At 38.8% G+C, this 17,691-nt stretch overlaps 1 protein-coding gene across 3 annotated transcripts in view; it reads left to right on the top strand.

The window, feature by feature from the left end:
* Positions 1 to 5,315: 5,315 nt before the first annotated feature.
* The window catches only part of SHQ1 (SHQ1, H/ACA ribonucleoprotein assembly factor), a 51,492-nt gene continuing 39,116 nt past the window's right edge, over positions 5,316 to 17,691 (top strand). The window contains exons 1-7 of one of the 3 annotated variants that reach the window (XM_056336833.1): positions 5,316 to 5,398; positions 7,848 to 8,027; positions 9,017 to 9,081; positions 9,963 to 10,085; positions 10,875 to 11,032; positions 12,613 to 12,725; positions 14,665 to 14,792. In XM_056336833.1, the coding sequence (XP_056192808.1) occupies positions 7,885 to 8,027; positions 9,017 to 9,081; positions 9,963 to 10,085; positions 10,875 to 11,032; positions 12,613 to 12,725; positions 14,665 to 14,792 (730 nt within the window). In that variant the 5' untranslated portion in view covers positions 5,316 to 5,398; positions 7,848 to 7,884. Of the gene's footprint in view, positions 5,399 to 5,625; positions 6,666 to 7,847; positions 8,028 to 9,016; positions 9,082 to 9,962; positions 10,086 to 10,874; positions 11,033 to 12,612; positions 12,726 to 14,664; positions 14,793 to 17,691 lie in introns of those variants that run through there. The other 2 variants (XM_056336834.1, XM_056336832.1) reach the window with 2 other exon arrangements.

A 17,691-nucleotide genomic window follows, 5' to 3' on the forward strand; every position in this document is an offset into this window, starting at 1 on the left:
TTCAACAAGCAGTCCGATATTTATTACACAAACTCATGCATATACATAAGGTTTCCGAACAGTCAGCATCTCCTCCGTCTGACGCCTCTACAAGATGTACTTTTCATCTCCTTGGTCAGTTACCTGAAGTTTTTATCTTTGCACACATTAGCAGTCTTTGTTGTTTAGTTTCTGTTATCTCAAAACATCTGCTAACTAACGATTAGTCCTTCCTTATTGTCCACTCTAAACAGTCAAGCTAATACATGCCCACTGGGCTGTTTTTTATCTGTATCAGCATGATCCCCAGGCGGGGGGATCCATCTTCATTGGGGTGGGGGCCTTTTGAGTAGGAAGTTGCTGATCTCCTACTACCTCCATTATTTTACCTTGTTTTATTTTCTTTTAGCAGTTAGCACGTCCTTGTCAGAAGGCTCCTTATTGACATTCTTGTTAAGCTCATCTACATCGGTACTAATTGTCCCTTCTCGAAATGCGAAGTGCTAAGCTTCGCTCTTTCTCGGGTGTTAATGTTTCTGTTATCTATGTAGCTTCAGTCTGCAGCAGAGTTCTAGGTTTTTCACTATATCAATACTGTAAATGATGGATGTCCTGCAAAAGGGGTGAACCTCCAGCTGCACAGCTTACTCTGTAAGGGCAGGTTTACTTTTAGGATAAATCTTCCTAGAGCTGGTCCTTTGCTACTTAAATGGCATTCACTTGGCAGTGAAACTATGCAGCCTGGCCATTTTATGCTGCTGTCACCACATGCCTTCACTAGTGGTGTCCCAAAAAGTCCTTTGCCTTAGTATCAGTGAAAATGCAATGAATGATTACTGTTTCAGGATTTCATCCAACTCAGATTCTGAGCAGATGCAAAATATAAATTACTTCATGGTATGAGAAAATAGCAATACCAAATGAGAAACTACAGAAAAACCACAATGCATGAACATATGCTCTTTTCTGAGAATATATATACTACAATAAAACCCTACCAAACATTAAAAAAAAGAGTACCAGTAGCAACCCCCTAAAATCCTCAACCTGTACAAATGTGTGATTTTATACTGTCAATAAAACCTATTTCATATGCAGGAGATGTGTCAGCAGTGTCTGCATAAAAATACTAAGGTAAACATTATGAAATCTGAAAAACATTCTAAGAGATTTTTAGAGACTTTTCCCCTTGTTTCTGTGACATGCTGTAGTATACTGCTTACCTGCCTCCTTGCGCCATTTTCTTTCAAACTGAGTTGTGCAAATATCCACTCTTCCATGCCACCAGCATGCACACTCACCCAGAATCAGTTCCACTGCTGGACTGAAACAAAATTCCATTGCACAGCTTCAGACCAGCATTGCTGAATACACTGTTCAACTTTGGCAGCAAAGCTGTGGACTGGCCACGATGTCAGTGTCTATACGTGATAGTGGCTACGGAGATATTCAGTTAAACTCGTGGCTTAGATCTAAAACAATAGTGACAACCAGCTTAAGTAAAACTTCACATATTTTAGACTTAAACAAATTTATCAATATCAAGTGTGTTTGGCATATTTTGTATTGCAAACACAGTAATGTGGCATTGTTGTTTGTATCAAAAGGCAAATCATTCAGAGGCCTGTACTATAATGTAACTCTGTAAGGAACTAATTTAAAGTATAGTTGTATTTTGAGAAAATCTTAAAAATGAAGCTTTCTTAGTAATTTTTTTATGACAATTTCTAAGGTTGTGTCAGAGGTGCTATTTTCTGCAGCAGCCAAAGATTCAAGCATTAAAAGAGCCAGGTTCCTGGGAACAGGGCTGTAATGGAAGTACACTCTCTACAGATTAGACACAGTAAGAAAATTATACACATGCTATCTAGTGAGTAATAAATTTTAAAAATTCACTGTCCTACAGCTGATCTAAAAACCCAGATGAAGGTTTTTATATGCTACTTCTGGAGTGTAAATTGAACAACTCCAAGGGCTCTTAACCCCAGCAGATCCCTAGGAAGCTGTTCAAAAACCTGAAAGCAGCTTCAGCACAAAAAAAACCACGTTTGCCACACATAGAGCCATATGCAATGTGCCTGCCTCTGGACTACTCCATGGGCCACTGATCTAAGAACTCTCCTGCTTAGCAGTGGCAGGTCAGGCTCTTAGGTACTGATATTACACTCAATGTCCTTCAGTCACTAAGAAGCTAAACTGTGAATTGATCTCTCCCATGCAAGTTTTACATATACCTCCTGCAAAGCAAGTTGGACATCTGCCAAGCAGGTAACACCACAAAAGGTAACACCAAGAAACACATTACGTATTTACATCCCTGCCTGTTACAATCTTATTCTTGTAAAGACTATTGCAAGTTTGATCCTGAATTTATAAAGACCACCATCCTGCCTCTAGAGACCCATGCTGCTATCCTCATCTGAAAAAGGACAGAAGGTCTTCATGATCTAGGATCCTTACCTCCTCTGGAGAAATAAAATGAGAAGCTTCATTATCTTTGTAGAATGGAGACTGCAAGAGGAAAGAGGGACAATAAAACTATGAAGATAACATTGTATTATGAACACAGTACTTCTGTAAGTGAAATTGCTAAGGATTATAAACTCCTGGAAAATCAAATCTATGGGGAAAGAAAACTCAGATTAAAATGCGTTAGATTTGGAGGAATGCTTCAGTCCACTTAGACAAAAGAAGCCAAAATACTTGTTTTTCACTTCTTTTCAAATTAAAGGGAAGAATAATATGCATTTTACGCAAGTGTACAATTATATTTTCTATTTCCATCTCGGGAAAGGCCCTCAATTATAATTTACATTGTTCATCTACACTGATTTTTTGCCAAGTGTAAGTTTGACAATTAAAGAACTACTTCTAGTTGTTTATAACAATTATAGCACTGGCAATTCAGACAATGGAAATAGTTATGTATTATATTGTATTTTATAATGTATTTCATGGAGGAATATATTTCTGATTGAAACATACACCTACTGCATTTCCATTTGTTTCCTGGGTAGAGAAACACTTTTATTCCTCTTTTTACATGTTAAACTAAATGCACATTTTGTATCTGATTACCATTTTTATGTACATGCCAATTATATATCTAGAATATAGCATGTATTGTGTCTGTGGGATTATGCGAGATTTACTTGTTATTATTAGCCATGTAGAGTCAATCGCGCTTGTAAATTGCAAAGCTTCATGTTTCTTTTTTTCAAAGGGATAGCAAGTCTTGCTAACTACTTGCCCAAGACATTGTAGGTAATTGTAGATACTTGCATTTTCATTCTTCAGTGTTCCATTAAATATATAGCAGCCAAATTCACTTCTTCATTAGAAAGATGCGCCAGAAGAGGTAGTCTTTTTACATTTCTAGATAAGACTTTTTCATTATAGTTCTAAAAAACTCAGTATGCTTTCTATGGAAGAAAGCAATGTAAATTTCTTAGAGATGCTTCTTCATACTTAATTTGGGATGGAAAAGCCGGGTGGCTGATGCACCAGCTTTGTCACTGAAATCAGCATATAAATATTCCTCTTACAAGGAAAGTATTATCAGACAAAAAAGGCTGGGAGTTCTTAGACTCTAAAAATATAATTCTGAGGCAGTCTTGAAAAGTGTCAGTTAGGCAAGAATAAACTCTCTGATGAAACATCATCTTTATCTTTCATAGACTTGTCATGCAAATTTAAATATACCCAGAGTAGATGGCGCCTACTGGTTCATAACTCAGCTTCCTGTCCAATATTCTTACTATAGATTGCATTGGCAAGGTCCAGAGGTTAAATAGCGCTGTTCTCTGGAAATGCGTCAAAAGTTTCTGAGGACTTGATCAAGGCCTTGGTCCAAGTCAAACCAGCATCTGAAATTAGATGTCATTAACATCTTAATATAAAAAAATGCATTTTATATGCCATGCATCTTCAATTTCTGCATGTAAAAAACTGGGACATAAGAAAATTTAGGCTGAATATTAAAAACATCCATCAATTTTAGATCAATGGGGAGAATGATCTATTTTGAAGCAACTATTTAATTTTTGTGCAGTATTTAAACTGCTGGTTCAGTTCTTTACAAGAGTGAAGATGTTTTCTCGTGAAAAGATGGTATATTCAGTGGATTTCCCCCAAGAAGAATCAATCTTTATTAGCTTGAAAGATTGTTTGTCTTTTTTTTTAATAAAAAACCTTCATTAGCAGAGGTTACATAATTATGTTTTTTTCCCGTCAGGAAAAATGTTTGAATGCATTTCAGAGGAGGCCGGGAGAGGAAGAGTCAGAGGAATTTAAAAATGTAGAAGATTATCTGGAACCAGAATACCTTTCATGGTCTAATGACAGAAAAATCAGATTAATCCTACATTAGGTGCTATATTTAAAGATACGTAAATTATGGCTTTTAAACCAATTTTTCTGCTTTTAGCAATTTTTTGAGCTGCCTGTTGTATTTTCTCCTTGATGCTGTATTTCTTTTGATTCATCAGGATTGACTTTTATTTACATTGTCTGTCTTGTTTGCATTTATCCGCTGTCTTAGAAGAGACTTATGTAACTGGGAATTCCTATTCTGACTTGCTGGCGAGGTCACTCTTCCATTTATTTCTGCAGTCCTCCACTTTGATGCATTTTGGTTCTTGAAATCATTTTATCCTTACCACCTCACCTTACATTAGGTCCAAACCTTCTATTCCTATTTACTCAGTTCTTAACTTCATTCTGTCCTCTCCAGAGGTATTTGTTCTCACTGCACGCTTTACTTACACACATACAGGTATTTCTTATATACTTAGTTGTGAGACAATTTACTTTCAGCAGTATCTGACCACGTTAGAAACCAGTTTTAGGTATGGCTGCAGCTATCATGAAGGAGAGAAGAGCTGAGGTTAGGCAGGCAATCCTCACACTGCAGCAGCCCGGTCTCTGACTAGCATTCCATAGATGTATCAGAATGACAGTAATTTGAGGGTTAGGATCTGCTCAAATACTGCTTTTCTCTCTGGAGACCCTTAGACCTCCCTTAAACCAGGACATCAGGCCCACCAAATCATCACTTTTGCTTTAACGTAAAGCCTGCCGGGAACGGCCCTGTTCGCTGGCGCCCCCGACGACGGTGAGACCCCTGAGGGAGCGTAAGGGAAGGCCAGGCCTGGTGTGTGGTAGGGGACCCTCCCCAGGCCTTACATCGCTCTCTTATCGCCGCCACTCTACCCCGTCCCTTCCATTTTTGTTTTTTTTCCAAAGGCGGGGAGCGGCGAGAAGGGCGGCCCCTCAGGGAGGCGGGAGGACCGGGGCGGGGCAGCCCGGCGGGGCGGCGCCGTTTCCCGCGCTCCGGAGCCGCCTGACGCATGCGCGTTCCCTGTCGCAAAGCCACGCGCGCGCGGTGAGGGCGGGCAGCGGCGGGAGCCGCGCGGGCGCGGTGAGTGGCGGCGGCGGCGGGTGGGCCTGGCCTGAGGGCAGCGGCGCGGCGCTGTCCTGTCCCCGCCGGCAGCCGCAACTTCGGAGGGCTCCGTCACCTCAGCAGGTCTTGGGGCGGGCGGCGGCGGTTCGCGGCCCTCAGCCAGGGTGCGGGTCTGTTGCGGGGAGTCCGCGCGTGCCTGCCTGCCTGCCTGCCTGCCTTCCTTCCTTCCTTGCGTCCCCGCTGTCTTAGCGGCTTCTCCGCCTGTCCCGGGGCCGACGGGAGTACGGCCGAGGGGCTTCCCTCTTGTGTGCCCCGCGGCGCGGCTTGAGAGTCCGGTTTGAGCCGGTTTAACGGGCAGCGGGGGGGAATTGTGCCCTACTGTAATGACTCTGAGGGAAAGCAGGGCAAAGCGTTCGACGTCCCTTTTCCTGCCAGCTCCTGCTGCAAGGGAAACGGTTCAGTTCTACTTGCTGTTTGGTTTTTGTGTGTGTGTGTGGGGGGGTTTCTTTAATTTTGATGTTTTGTTTTCTGTGGTGCATAGCTGTCTCTTTTACAGAAAACGCAGGGAAGCTTAATTATTTTGGAGTACCTGACTTTAGCTTGTGGCAAGCGCTGCTGGGGATTGGAACTCGGTGGTTCTGAGATTGTGGTCTGGGAAATAACAGGGATTTGTGTGCGAGCTTCCAGGTTGTTTTGGGGTTATTTGTGTTATGGCTTCCACAGGTGCAGCAGCGCTGAGAAGCTCAGAGCAGGAACAGCTGGGCCTGGCTTTGGGGCTACTGTTAAAATAAAAAAAAAAAAAAAACCAAAACAAAAACAGACCTCTGATTTGAGAGGATAAAAATACAGGTTGGCATATTGTTTTGAAGGGTCTAAATGAGCTAGTGGGTTTTTGTTACCTTCTATCCTGTGTTGTTGCACAGCATGTGGTGCTTAAATGGAGAAAGCCCGCAGCAATGTAAATCACTGTGCAGGTGTTCTTTAAGCCAGGTATTTCCTATCTAGTTAGAGCTCAATAAACACGTGGCAGGTTCTCAGCTTGGAATGGATGGGAATGTTGCCCTGGAATCAAGTGATGCGGTGAAATGGGGAGTTTAATTTTTTTTCATACCTGTTGAATGAGGTAGATCTGTATTTTAAAAAAAGGGTAATCGGTTTGTCGCAGAAATATTTAGGTTGGAAAAGACTTTCAAGACGAAGAGATAAAGGGCAACTGTTAACTCAGGACTGCTAAGTCACCTCTATGGTTGATTTCCTGTGTGTGTTCATGAAATTGTCAGAATGGGTATAAGCTTAATAAAGATAACTGCGAAAGTCAAAAGTAGCTCTTTTCCAGATAATAGCTCTGTTTTGCAGGTTTTGATAAAAATATTTTTATCTTAAAAAGATAATTTTAAAAGAGTGTGATCCTTCCTACCTGCACGCCCCCCCCCCCCCCCCAACTGTATTCTAAGTTAAACTTGAGGAATTATCTTGCATTTAGAAGCTATTGAAGAGTCTGACAATTTATATATAAGGTGAATGGTACTGTATAAATTCCTTCTCTCATGCTAAATATATACACATGCCCATGTACATATGGTTCTGATGGATGTTTATCTAAATTGCCCTTAAAAACACCTGGTGAAGGAGATGCCAGATATGCTCTAATCCTCTAGGTAATTTAGTTCAGTTACAACTACTGTATTAGTTATGTTTTCTCTGACTGAATCCTCAGAAGGAATGTGAGGTTTTTAGGATACTTCAAGATTTGTGAAAAGCCTGCAAACTGATCAAAACAGTAAGCATGTTTGCATTGGACATCCTGAATGTGTCAGCTGCTCATGTTTAAACGGTTCAGATGGCTCTTGTGTCACAAGCCCACCACAAAGGAGCATCTTTCTCTTACTGTGCATGTACTATTCCAGTGGCTTGTGTATCTGAGCATACACACTAAGCATACTGCTCTTCAAATTTAATAATCTAGGGTGTACTGAATCTATTGCTTGTGTTAGGACTAATATGTGTGTGAATTATAAAATACAGCTCTTAATTTTTTTGAAATGTTACTGTTTTTCAGTAATTTTTAGTAGTGGTTTGTGATCAGGTCAGTAATGAACTGTAAAGATCTAACATCCACTATGTATGAAACTGTAAACAACAGTTGCAAAAAGGTGCTGCGTTCTAGGACTGAATTTAGTGTGTTGTTTGTACGGAATTGAATAGGCACTTTCCTGTGCTCCAAATGTTTTGCCTTGATGCATGTTCAACTGTTTCATTAAGGTGCAGAGAGGTGGTACCTTCAAATTAATGATAACGCTTTTTTGTTTGTTTAATTGCTGTTGTCGTGAGTGTTTTCTTCTTGAGCATGTGGAAGATAATTCCGTGAGAATCTGATACGTTGTTCTTAAAGAATTTTGAAGAGCCTCTATTTGCTGTCATACATCGGAAACTACAATAATCTTCTCTTGTTTTCCTGTTTTGGTAGGGCCACACAGCCAGTGGTTGCTTCTGCTGGATTCATCATGATAACTCCAGCTTTTGAACTTACCCAGGATCCGGATTTTCTTACAATAATAATCAAAGTACCTTATGCCAGACCTTCAGAGTTTGATGTGTATGTTGAAGGGGAAGATTTTAAATTTCATGTTAAACCATACTTTCTCAGGTAAGTAGTGGAAGAGTTAAAAAAAATAACTTAATAAGTCAGTAGAGAATGAACTTCATTTTGGTCTCTTCAGAACGCTCCTCATCTGCAGCTTTTACACTGTGTTCTGCAGACAGCCTGTTTCATGCAAAGAGTTGTTTTTATGGATCTGGCCTCTTTGTTTCTAGTCATTAAATCACATTTAAGGGAGTTTAAAGAAAATTTTATAAATTTACAATAGATTGTTAATTGTAAAATGGCAAGACAATTCTCTGGATATATGTGTGCCTCTTCCTTGTTGAGAGCCAGATACAGTATATTTGGTAAAGAATGGATTTTGATAAACTTGTAATAATATAAAGGGAGCAAAGTCATGTGGGTGGAGGCAGTAGGAAGTGAGGTTCTGTGCTGTATATTTTTTCTAGATAGCAAGTTTCCTACTACTCTGTAGAAAAGGAAGAGACAATCTCGGTGTTAAAAGTGTTAAGGGAACCTAAGGTGTGCAAGAGCTGACGAGCTATTAACCTTCATTATTTTTTGTTCCCTGTATTCTTGCACATGGTTCCGTAATATGCATTAGTAGACCAGCTGCAAGGGGTTTTAGTGGACTGATAGAATGCAGTGACCTAGGTGTTCTGAATAAGAAATAAAAGAACTTTGGATGACTTCTCATATTCTGTCACTGTGGGTTATCTTACAGTTCTTAAATTGCAGCATTTTCGGTGTTGCATGTAGTGCCGAGAGTGTCACGTCTGTGGTGGCTGTGACCTCATCCAACCTGGGAAACCAGGAGTCACAACTTCGGGTGCTGATCTCTTCTGCCAAGTTAGGGAAAAAGATTTTGAAGTACATGGGAAATCAGCTGCATGTCTCCCATTACTATTGGAAGGAGTCATGTGGTTAAGTCCTTTGTGCTGCTCTTGGAATGTGCCATATGTTTTTATAGGCTGAAATGTAAAGTTATGGAATTAGTCAGACATTCAATGAGGTGCCTCATTTTTTACCCACAGATTGACACTTCCTGGAAGAGTTGTAGAAGATGGCAGAGAAAAAGCATCTTACAATACAGACAAAGGTATTAGTTAATGTTATTAGTATGTGTATAATTTATAAATTACTGGAAAGTTAGTAGCATTTTTCTTTGCTGCACTGGAATTGCATAGAACTTCAGTGAAGTGTATGATACCATAAATGTCAAGTTTCTCCTATGTCATGTAGTATAAAAAAAAATATCTTGCACAGGATTTATTGTATGTACTTAGGCCATCCTTAAGCACCAAGGATGTGTTCAGAGCTGTCCTAATAATGAAAACAACAAGTACAAGTCCTCTTCGAGCCCTGTGGGGGCTAGATGTGTTACTGTACCAAGATTGTTAGTCTAGTAAATCTACAAAGAAGTCAGGTAGGGCTGAGTAGAAATCAGAGAATTCTAAGGCAGTCTCTTGGATACCTCTTAGGAGAGAAGACATTAGCCTTTCTCAGCACCTTCGTGGAAGATATGTCTGGAATAAAATATATACCTTCTGGAATTAATGTATTATTTATAAAATAACACAATGATAAACCTATAATTGGTACTTGCAAAGCCTTTATTATGTGCTTGACTTAAGACAATCGGATTGTTGAATGTAGTTAGGTTTCTATGAACTTCTGTTGATTGCCTGATTGGTGGAAGGATTAGTAATGAAATAAAGCTTGTATTTTGTTGGTTTGTGTTTATGCCATGTGAGTCAAGAGACTACAGCTGGTTAAATATTTTCTTTAATGCTCTATTATCAGAATCTTTTATTTCTGAGAAGTTTGTGAAGTAAGGTTAAAAACATGCACAGAGATTGATGCTTAACAACATGCTACCTGCATGTGACCCAGTTTCTGTGAGCTTTTCATCAGAGGGAAAATGCACTTTTTTTTCTGGGATATTTTAATGTAATAATTGTATTTTTATTTTCCTTTAAGGAATTTTTACACTTCGGTTACCTAAGGAGATTCCTGGTCAATATTTTGAGGGACTGGACATGCTGACATCTCTTTTAGCACCAAAGAAATTAAAAACAGCAAAACATTTAGTGGAAGAGATAGGTATGACAAAAAAAATCTTGTCTAACCTAGTGGTACATGTACATAGTGAAATAATTATAGAACTTCATAGTGAGATGTGAAAAAATACATTACTTCGGTTATTGTCTAGTCCAAGGTACAGGAATGGTGTGAATGAATCTGAAAATACGGATGAGCAGAGAACTAATGTGTTGTATGTTATATACGCATCATCTTTCTAGGCATAGTTATGTTTACATTTTCAGAAATGTGCCCAAGATGCTAATCCTCTGTAGATCTCTGTGCCCCTCTAGTGGCTGCATAATGCACACACATTTGACTCTTGTGCTTTCTACAAGCTAGTAAAACTGGACTTTCAGCTCGAATGGTAGAAGCTAATTAAAACCGCAGGTTCCAGTGGATGACTTGCTTAACATCAGTATTTAACAGACAAAAATGTTTGACTACCTGTGTTAAATTTTTTAATATCTGTCTTAAATAATTGATAATGTCACTTTACTCCTGTCAGGGTTCTCTTAGTAGAAATGGTGATCTTGTTGAAATCAGTGGAACAATTACCTCAGTCTTTGAGGGAGTATACTTAAAAAATTTAGTGTTCCTGGTCTTCATTTTTGAAAGCAGGAGAACTGGGAGCAGGACCGATGCATTACTGATGGAAGCATTTGCCTGTATGACCCAGTGTTGTCTAAGACTTCTTAAAAGATAAACTAAAATGAGAAAGGCTTATTGTGTTATCAGTGTTTTCCTTTCTATTAGATCATATATATTTTCTATGTAATTATCTTTCTCTGACTGTGTGATTTTATTAAGGTGCCTCTGCCGAGTTGTCTGAGGAGGAAGAGGAGGAAGAAGAATTTGACTGGGAAATAGAGCAGACCCCTTACAAAGCAAGCACAGAAAACACTCTACTAGTACAGTACTGTTACGGATTTGGGAATATGCGGTCAGGGGTGTTCCAGCGTCTGCAGGTAGATGCATATTTGTCCTATCATAAAAGTTCTGGATAACTTTCTCATTAGGTGGGCTTCCTGGCTCACTTCATAGTCGAGAGAGGATCATTAGGTAACTTTTCCATTAGCGCGTTCTGTGACTGAGAATATTCTGCTTTTGCCTGTGGTAGTCAAGACAAATCCTTGTTCTTGCAGAGGTAGCAGGTAGTTGAGACAGAGTTCATCTTGTAGCAGAGTCAACAGGCTGATCTGTTTCTGCAGTGATTGCAGTGTTGGAGGAAAGGGTTGAGTGGGGTCCTTAGTACAAATGGCCTCAGGAAGTGGGCTGCTGTCACCAACATGGTTCAGCTAGCCTGTGAAGACACGGAGGAAAAGGCCTGTATGAAGTAGGCCACGTGCCAGGTGAATAGTTCTGGCAAGCTGCAAACAGTCTACAGGCTGTTAACAGTGTGCTGTTAACACTTCTGCTTTATATTTGTTATTGTCTTCTATTCAGACTTCAAACATACTTAACATTGGTGTAGAGTATATTTCAATATACTTTTGAATTACAAAGAAATTACACAATTAAAAAAACACATAAAGCTGGCTAATCTATAGGTCCTGTTATTGTTGTGGCACTACATTTTTTTTCACTGTGAAATTCATGGTAACTATATGATTGTACTTTTTATTTTAGACTTGATTTTTCTCGCAAGGCAGTAACTTTTGAAGTGTGTACTTTTCAAGATGTCTGCTCACCTGTTATCTGTGAGATTTACTAGGGTTATGCTGATGTGCTGAAATTGCTTCTGTGGATTACTTGGTAGGATAGGAGCTTTAAAATGAAGTTACTTCGTTTTTGTGCGTTCAGCAGCTTCTTTAATTCACAAATAGATTGAAGCTTATCTGTACTACCTAGCATGCTGCAGTTTGCAGTAATAGTATACACAACTTCTAATTGCAGATGGTAACTTAATTTTTTGTGGTGTTCTTAGAGCAATTGAAGATGTAGCTGTTAAAAGCAATTATGTAACTCTGTAACTCATAATTGCATGAATTGTGTTTTTGGAGTTTGGAGCAGAAGGGTTGCTATTCAGGAGAAAGTATTTACATTCTGTTAGGGTATATACACTGTTTTATTACTATGAAATTAATGAAGTTTCCCATCAGCATTAACGTACTGCCGCTTAATGATGCATAAAATGACAATGCAGTTGCCCATTAATGAATGTATGGCCACTTCAGAGTGTGAGAATCTCAAGACACAAGAACCATAGCTATGATTTTTACCTTGTCATTGTTGTGGTTGCTTGCTTTTGTTAAAGACTGCAAATTTTAGCATAATGCAAAATAATGGGCTTGTCTTATGATAAAACAACCTGAATAGACTTCATAATATCATGGAATTCTAAGGACCTTCAAATAATTGAATTTCCTTGGAATTCTTATGCTGTATTTGTACAATGGAGCCTGAATTTGGAAGATTTAAAAGGGAGACTGAAGAGCATCTAGGGATTTCAGTGTAATGCTGATGAGCTTTCTTCCTAAACTCTTATTAAATAAATGTTGCTTGTTATACCTGTGGCTGGGTCCTATAATTTTCGTTGCATTTACAGGATGAATTCAGTGATGTTGTTGACATTAAGCATCCAGACCAGACTCCTGTAGATGAACGCAGGAAGAAACGCCTGGCAGCTGAGGCTGCCAAGTTTGACTCTGATCATTACTTGTGAGTATTGAATACATTCACTTTTTCTTTTCATAATGATTGGTTTTAAGATCACTTTCAGAAGTAATAGCTTTACTTTATTTGCCTGTTTCTTTGTCTCATCACAGCAGGCCATAAAAGGGTATTCTTAAGTGTGACACTGACACAACATACTGCTCATCTGTTTGGGGGTAACTCGACTGTTTAATTACTGCTTAAGGCTGTGTTCAAGCAGGGGCTGCTATGAACTGTTGAACGTTGTTTTGTAGTTTGTCTGTTCAGCAGCTGAGTAGCCAGTCTCTGCCAGCGTATTGGCTTGTAGATGTCAGGACGTTGTTTTGCTCTGTGAAACAAAGATTACTGAAATGGCCTGGTCTGAGGAAGAAAAACTTGAGTTTTGAAGTTATGAAGACTTTGTCTAGGCCACCATGGTTTTTGCGTCCCATCATGTGAAACCTGTTTTACAGCAGAACAAGGAAAAGTTTCAAACCAAGACTTTGTGTTTATTTGTGCCTTCTACATTCTATGTAATGAAGGTGTAAATGATTCTTTGTACCTTTCAAGTTGGAGTATTTCAGGTCAAGTTAGGTTCAGAAACTTCAATAAAGTAAATTGAAGCCATGAGATCTGTTAATTATACGGTGATTGCTGCAAGATTGATTTGGTGGGACAAGAGTCTAGTCCCTAGTAGGGACAATTAGTACTTGTGGTATGTTTTGTTCAGGGAGAGGTAGGCTTAACCCATTTTGAGTTGTTTCAGAAGATATCTTTGCAAACGTGGCCTTTTTCCCCAGGCAGGTGTTTCAGAGGCAGCTGTATGTCTTTCTGTAGCACATAAAAATTAGAAACACTTTCTTGAAACTTCAGTTGGAAGCACATATCACTAGAATTGAGGTAGTTCCTAACCTATAATGTGATGCAAATGATGGTAATTGTAAGTTTCCATCTTAGACCCTGTATTCTGGCCTGGTAGGTGAGCTACAAACAGTTTAGTTTAATGGCTGTTTTAGTTGCTTCAGAACAGATGATACCAACCTTTCTTCAACAAAGATTGTTTTCCTGTGTACCCTGGTAAGGACATCTCTGGGGGAAATGGTGGCAAACAAGTGTTCTGTTGCTTTTGAGAGAAATGTATGCTGGCTGATATCTAAGTTACTTGATAAAGACACTGAAGGAAGGCAACAAAAAATCTGTCAGTGTGAGTAAAGCAAATTACATTGTGTTCAGTAGATTTGGCAGTTTTTTTATCGTGATTAAGAATGTATTACATTTCTGTGGTTTTTCTCAATTCTCACTATTTATACTATTGTTCGGTGTGAAGAAAAAGCTGAAATGGTAAGAGGAGGCTTAGAAATCGAATCCTTTAGTATAAATCCTCCCAGAATTACTATATTGAGATTTTTACCACAGCGGCTGAGATGTGCTGAGATGGAGGTAATTTCTCTTCCAGAATTGATGTACAACTCTTCATTTTTCCACCTTGCTACAGCATGCCCTTGTTTACCTAAAAGTCAACCCCCATGCCTATTTCATTGTTGTCTTTTAGCTACATTCCCTTCCTTCCCAAAGTATACAGACTTAAAGTGGGAGAAGTTCTCAGTAAAACCAAGTTTGCTGCTAGTGATATTGTATGAGAAGTCTTCTCTTTGGAATGGTTTCTTTCAGATATATCCACAACAATTCAGGTTTCTTCACCTTCATGTTATGCTGCAAGGTCAGTAATTTCCTAGGCTTCTTATCCAGCTCAGGAAAGCTGGAAAAATAAAGGAAGGGGTACTGTAAGATAAGAGAATATTGTTTATGCTTTTATTATTTCTGGTTTTAAGTCAAAGAACTTATTTCTAATGTATGGAAAATGTCCTGGAGCTAGGTCGTGTGTACTAAATGTATGGCTTAAAATATACCCACATACACTATAAACTGAAATAAATAGCACATGACTTTTTTTTTTTTTTCCCAGAGCTGATTTGTTTGAAGATGAAGCTATTCAGCATGTTTTAAAGTACAAACCATGGTGGGTTGATGCTCATAAAAAAATGACAGCCTTGCAGGGAGAAAGTCATCAGGAGCATAACACTGATAAATTTGGTGAGAACATACATATATTTATATATATATACACACACAAAACCACTTGTTGCTTGAATGGTACTTGTCGTGATGCCTGTTACGTTCTAGGTGGCTGTTCTTACAGGAATAAGGATGGTTTTATCCTACAATCTGCAGTCTTAACCATTCTTAATAGAGGAATATTCTGTTACATCTCCTGTCTGCAAAGTTGGTTTTTTTTTCTGAGGGAGGGTTATATACTGAAATCTTTGAGGCAGTTGTGTGGAGCAGTTGACAGTATATTGTAAAGTGGTCATTTAATCTTAAGCATTTCTGTCAATTATGTAGTGTAGTGTGTGATTTCTTAATATTTTTTTCATCTGCATAACAAATTTTGGAGTTAACTGGTCATCAAGGCCATTCTAGAAACTCAGGTATCAATGAAGAAAAAGTTTACTTTCAAGGACATGTTGTAATCTTTAGGATTTCAAAGGAGCTGCTAGTGTCAGTAAGTCATGGCATCTGAAATCAAATCAAACTTATCTTCGTGCATTGGTTGTAGTAGCTAGAAAAGGGGTCCTTTGGTGCATCTTTTTTTTTTTCTTTTTCTCCCCTCCAGATTTTTTGAGTAACTGTTCTCCCTTTCCTAGTTGTACTTTCAATGGAAAAAATAGTTAAAACTGTTTGTTGTGCCCACTTCCAAATATGGTGCTGACAATTCACAGCAGCTTTTCCAAGGATCAGCTGTGGAAGATTGTGCTATTTCTGATGAGCATGTCTTCTGCAGGATGTTTTATTTCATTTACACAGTACCACAGAATTTCATAGTATTTATTACTCTACTGTTACTTTTATGGGTCTTGGACTTCTTTCAAAGGAAAATCTTTGTGTCCTTTTAGAAAGTAAAAGGGATGGTTTTAGGTTGAGTAGATGACTTTGTAATAGTATTGGTAAGAGAGAACTTGCTGTACACAGATCTGTACGCAGTGGTTGCAGAGAGCATTACAAGTTACTATTATGTATATTCTTTTATTGTTTTTTGTTCATTTCTACATAGTATGAAAATCCAATATTACTAAAATAGGTAATGATAATCCCTTCACCAGAGGTCCTTAACAAATATTAGTCCACTCATAATACCTGCACTTTCACATCTCCTACAGGAGAACAATGGAATTAGGGTAAATGTTGCATATTTTACTGTGAATATAATCTGATCTTCATTATTGGTTTCTTTTCAGCCTCTGAAGTCAGAAATTGTTAATTACATCTATCATAAGCATTTGATTTAAAAAGCATTGGACAAAGGTGCAAGAGGCTTGAAAATAGAATAATGAAGGGTTCCTTTGTTCATTTTTATCCATTCACTCCTTAGTAAATGAAACAAGCTAATGTTTGCCTGTGTTAAGGAATATAATGAAAATGAATAGCTGCTGGATGATTTCATTTGATAAAAGTATGTTTTTACTCTAAATTGAATTTCTGAAGAAAACCCAAATATATTGCTGGGTTTTAGGGGCAACAACAACAACAGACAAACTCCTTGAAAGCCTGACAGGCCTGCTGCAAACCAAGTTGTGCAGAAAGTGGGGCTACGTAAATGATTTTTTCCAAATCATTTGTTATAAAACATATATTTAATAAGAATGAGCAAAAAATTCAGCCTGACCTTCATATGGCTGAGTGAGGAGGCTCATGTAGTTTTCTCGATCGTGAGGAAATAAGTAATGTAAGAGGGCGAAGGGTGTTTGGGTGAAGTTAATGACAACGCCTCCCCCTTTCCCCAAGAAAGGCCATTGTTCTGGTAGCATTGTTAGTGCTGTTTGACTGGCAACAGGGACTGGGGATGGCAAGTGGCTGAAGATCTGAAACCATTGGAGGTTCTTTAACCTGTGTGAGTTGTGGTGAAAGAAACCACCATGAGAGGGAGTACAGGTTCTACTTGAAGATCTTTTATGAATGGAAGTGCAAAAGGGCAGGAGATGGGTCCAGGCTGTTGGACTTGGAATCTGATCATCAGTAGGATGAGTTCCCTGTGGTTTTCCATTGGTTTTGTGCCTTATTCAATCAAAGGGGATGGTGCAGCTAATCTCAGTTACAGATTGAGGAATTTTTACAAGCTGAATGCAATTTGACTGCATTATCTGCTTTAATATATATTCCAGTATGCACGCTTAGTAAATCGAAGTGACATAGAAAAGGCACATTAAAGAAAGATGGACTGTGCTAGGTGAAGGACCTTCTTTACTACTTGAGAATTTTTATGTTATTTTCACTAGAACTGGGTAGAGTTCTGACTGCGTTAAGCCAAGGTGTGCTATACGGCTAGAAGGGTAAGTAGGCTGTTGTTGGTACTAGTGTGTGCTTGTAGTAAAAAGCCTTTGAACACTAGTGCTTAGCTATAAAAAGCCAAAGTGTACTTGAGCACAAAAGTTACATGTGTTGCAGTATGTTTTGGGGTGTTTTATGAAGTGATGTGCAGTGATTCTTTGAGCCTGTGTGTGCATGTATCCTGCTGCAGGTAGGTGTAAACTCAAACCATTTCATTATAAAAATCAGATACAAATTTCCCCTGTGCACTTTTGAACCTGTTTAAGGGCATATAGGAGGGGTTGAAACCTTCATGCAGTTTCTTTTCATTGCTTATGGAAAAAAGGCATAAAACAGTACCCAGATTTTGTACTCTTCCTGAGTTAGAAATTCATGTCTTGTGCTAAGGAAAGCATCAGAAATAAGGTCATTTCCATAATCTTCCATGATGAGAACTTCCAAGTATACAGCTTGTAAAGAGACTTCAAATATTGGGGTGTCTAAAATGTGTACAACTAGTGGTAGGTGGACTGCCATGACCAGTTTGCAGAAACACTTGTCTGTCCTGTTTGAAGAAAAGTGATATTCTTGATCAAACCTGTGCTGTCCAAAGCTGTTACACAAGAAC

Source organism: Falco biarmicus, chromosome 4 (genome assembly GCF_023638135.1).
Source record: "Falco biarmicus isolate bFalBia1 chromosome 4, bFalBia1.pri, whole genome shotgun sequence".
NCBI lineage: Eukaryota > Metazoa > Chordata > Aves > Falconiformes > Falconidae > Falco > Falco biarmicus.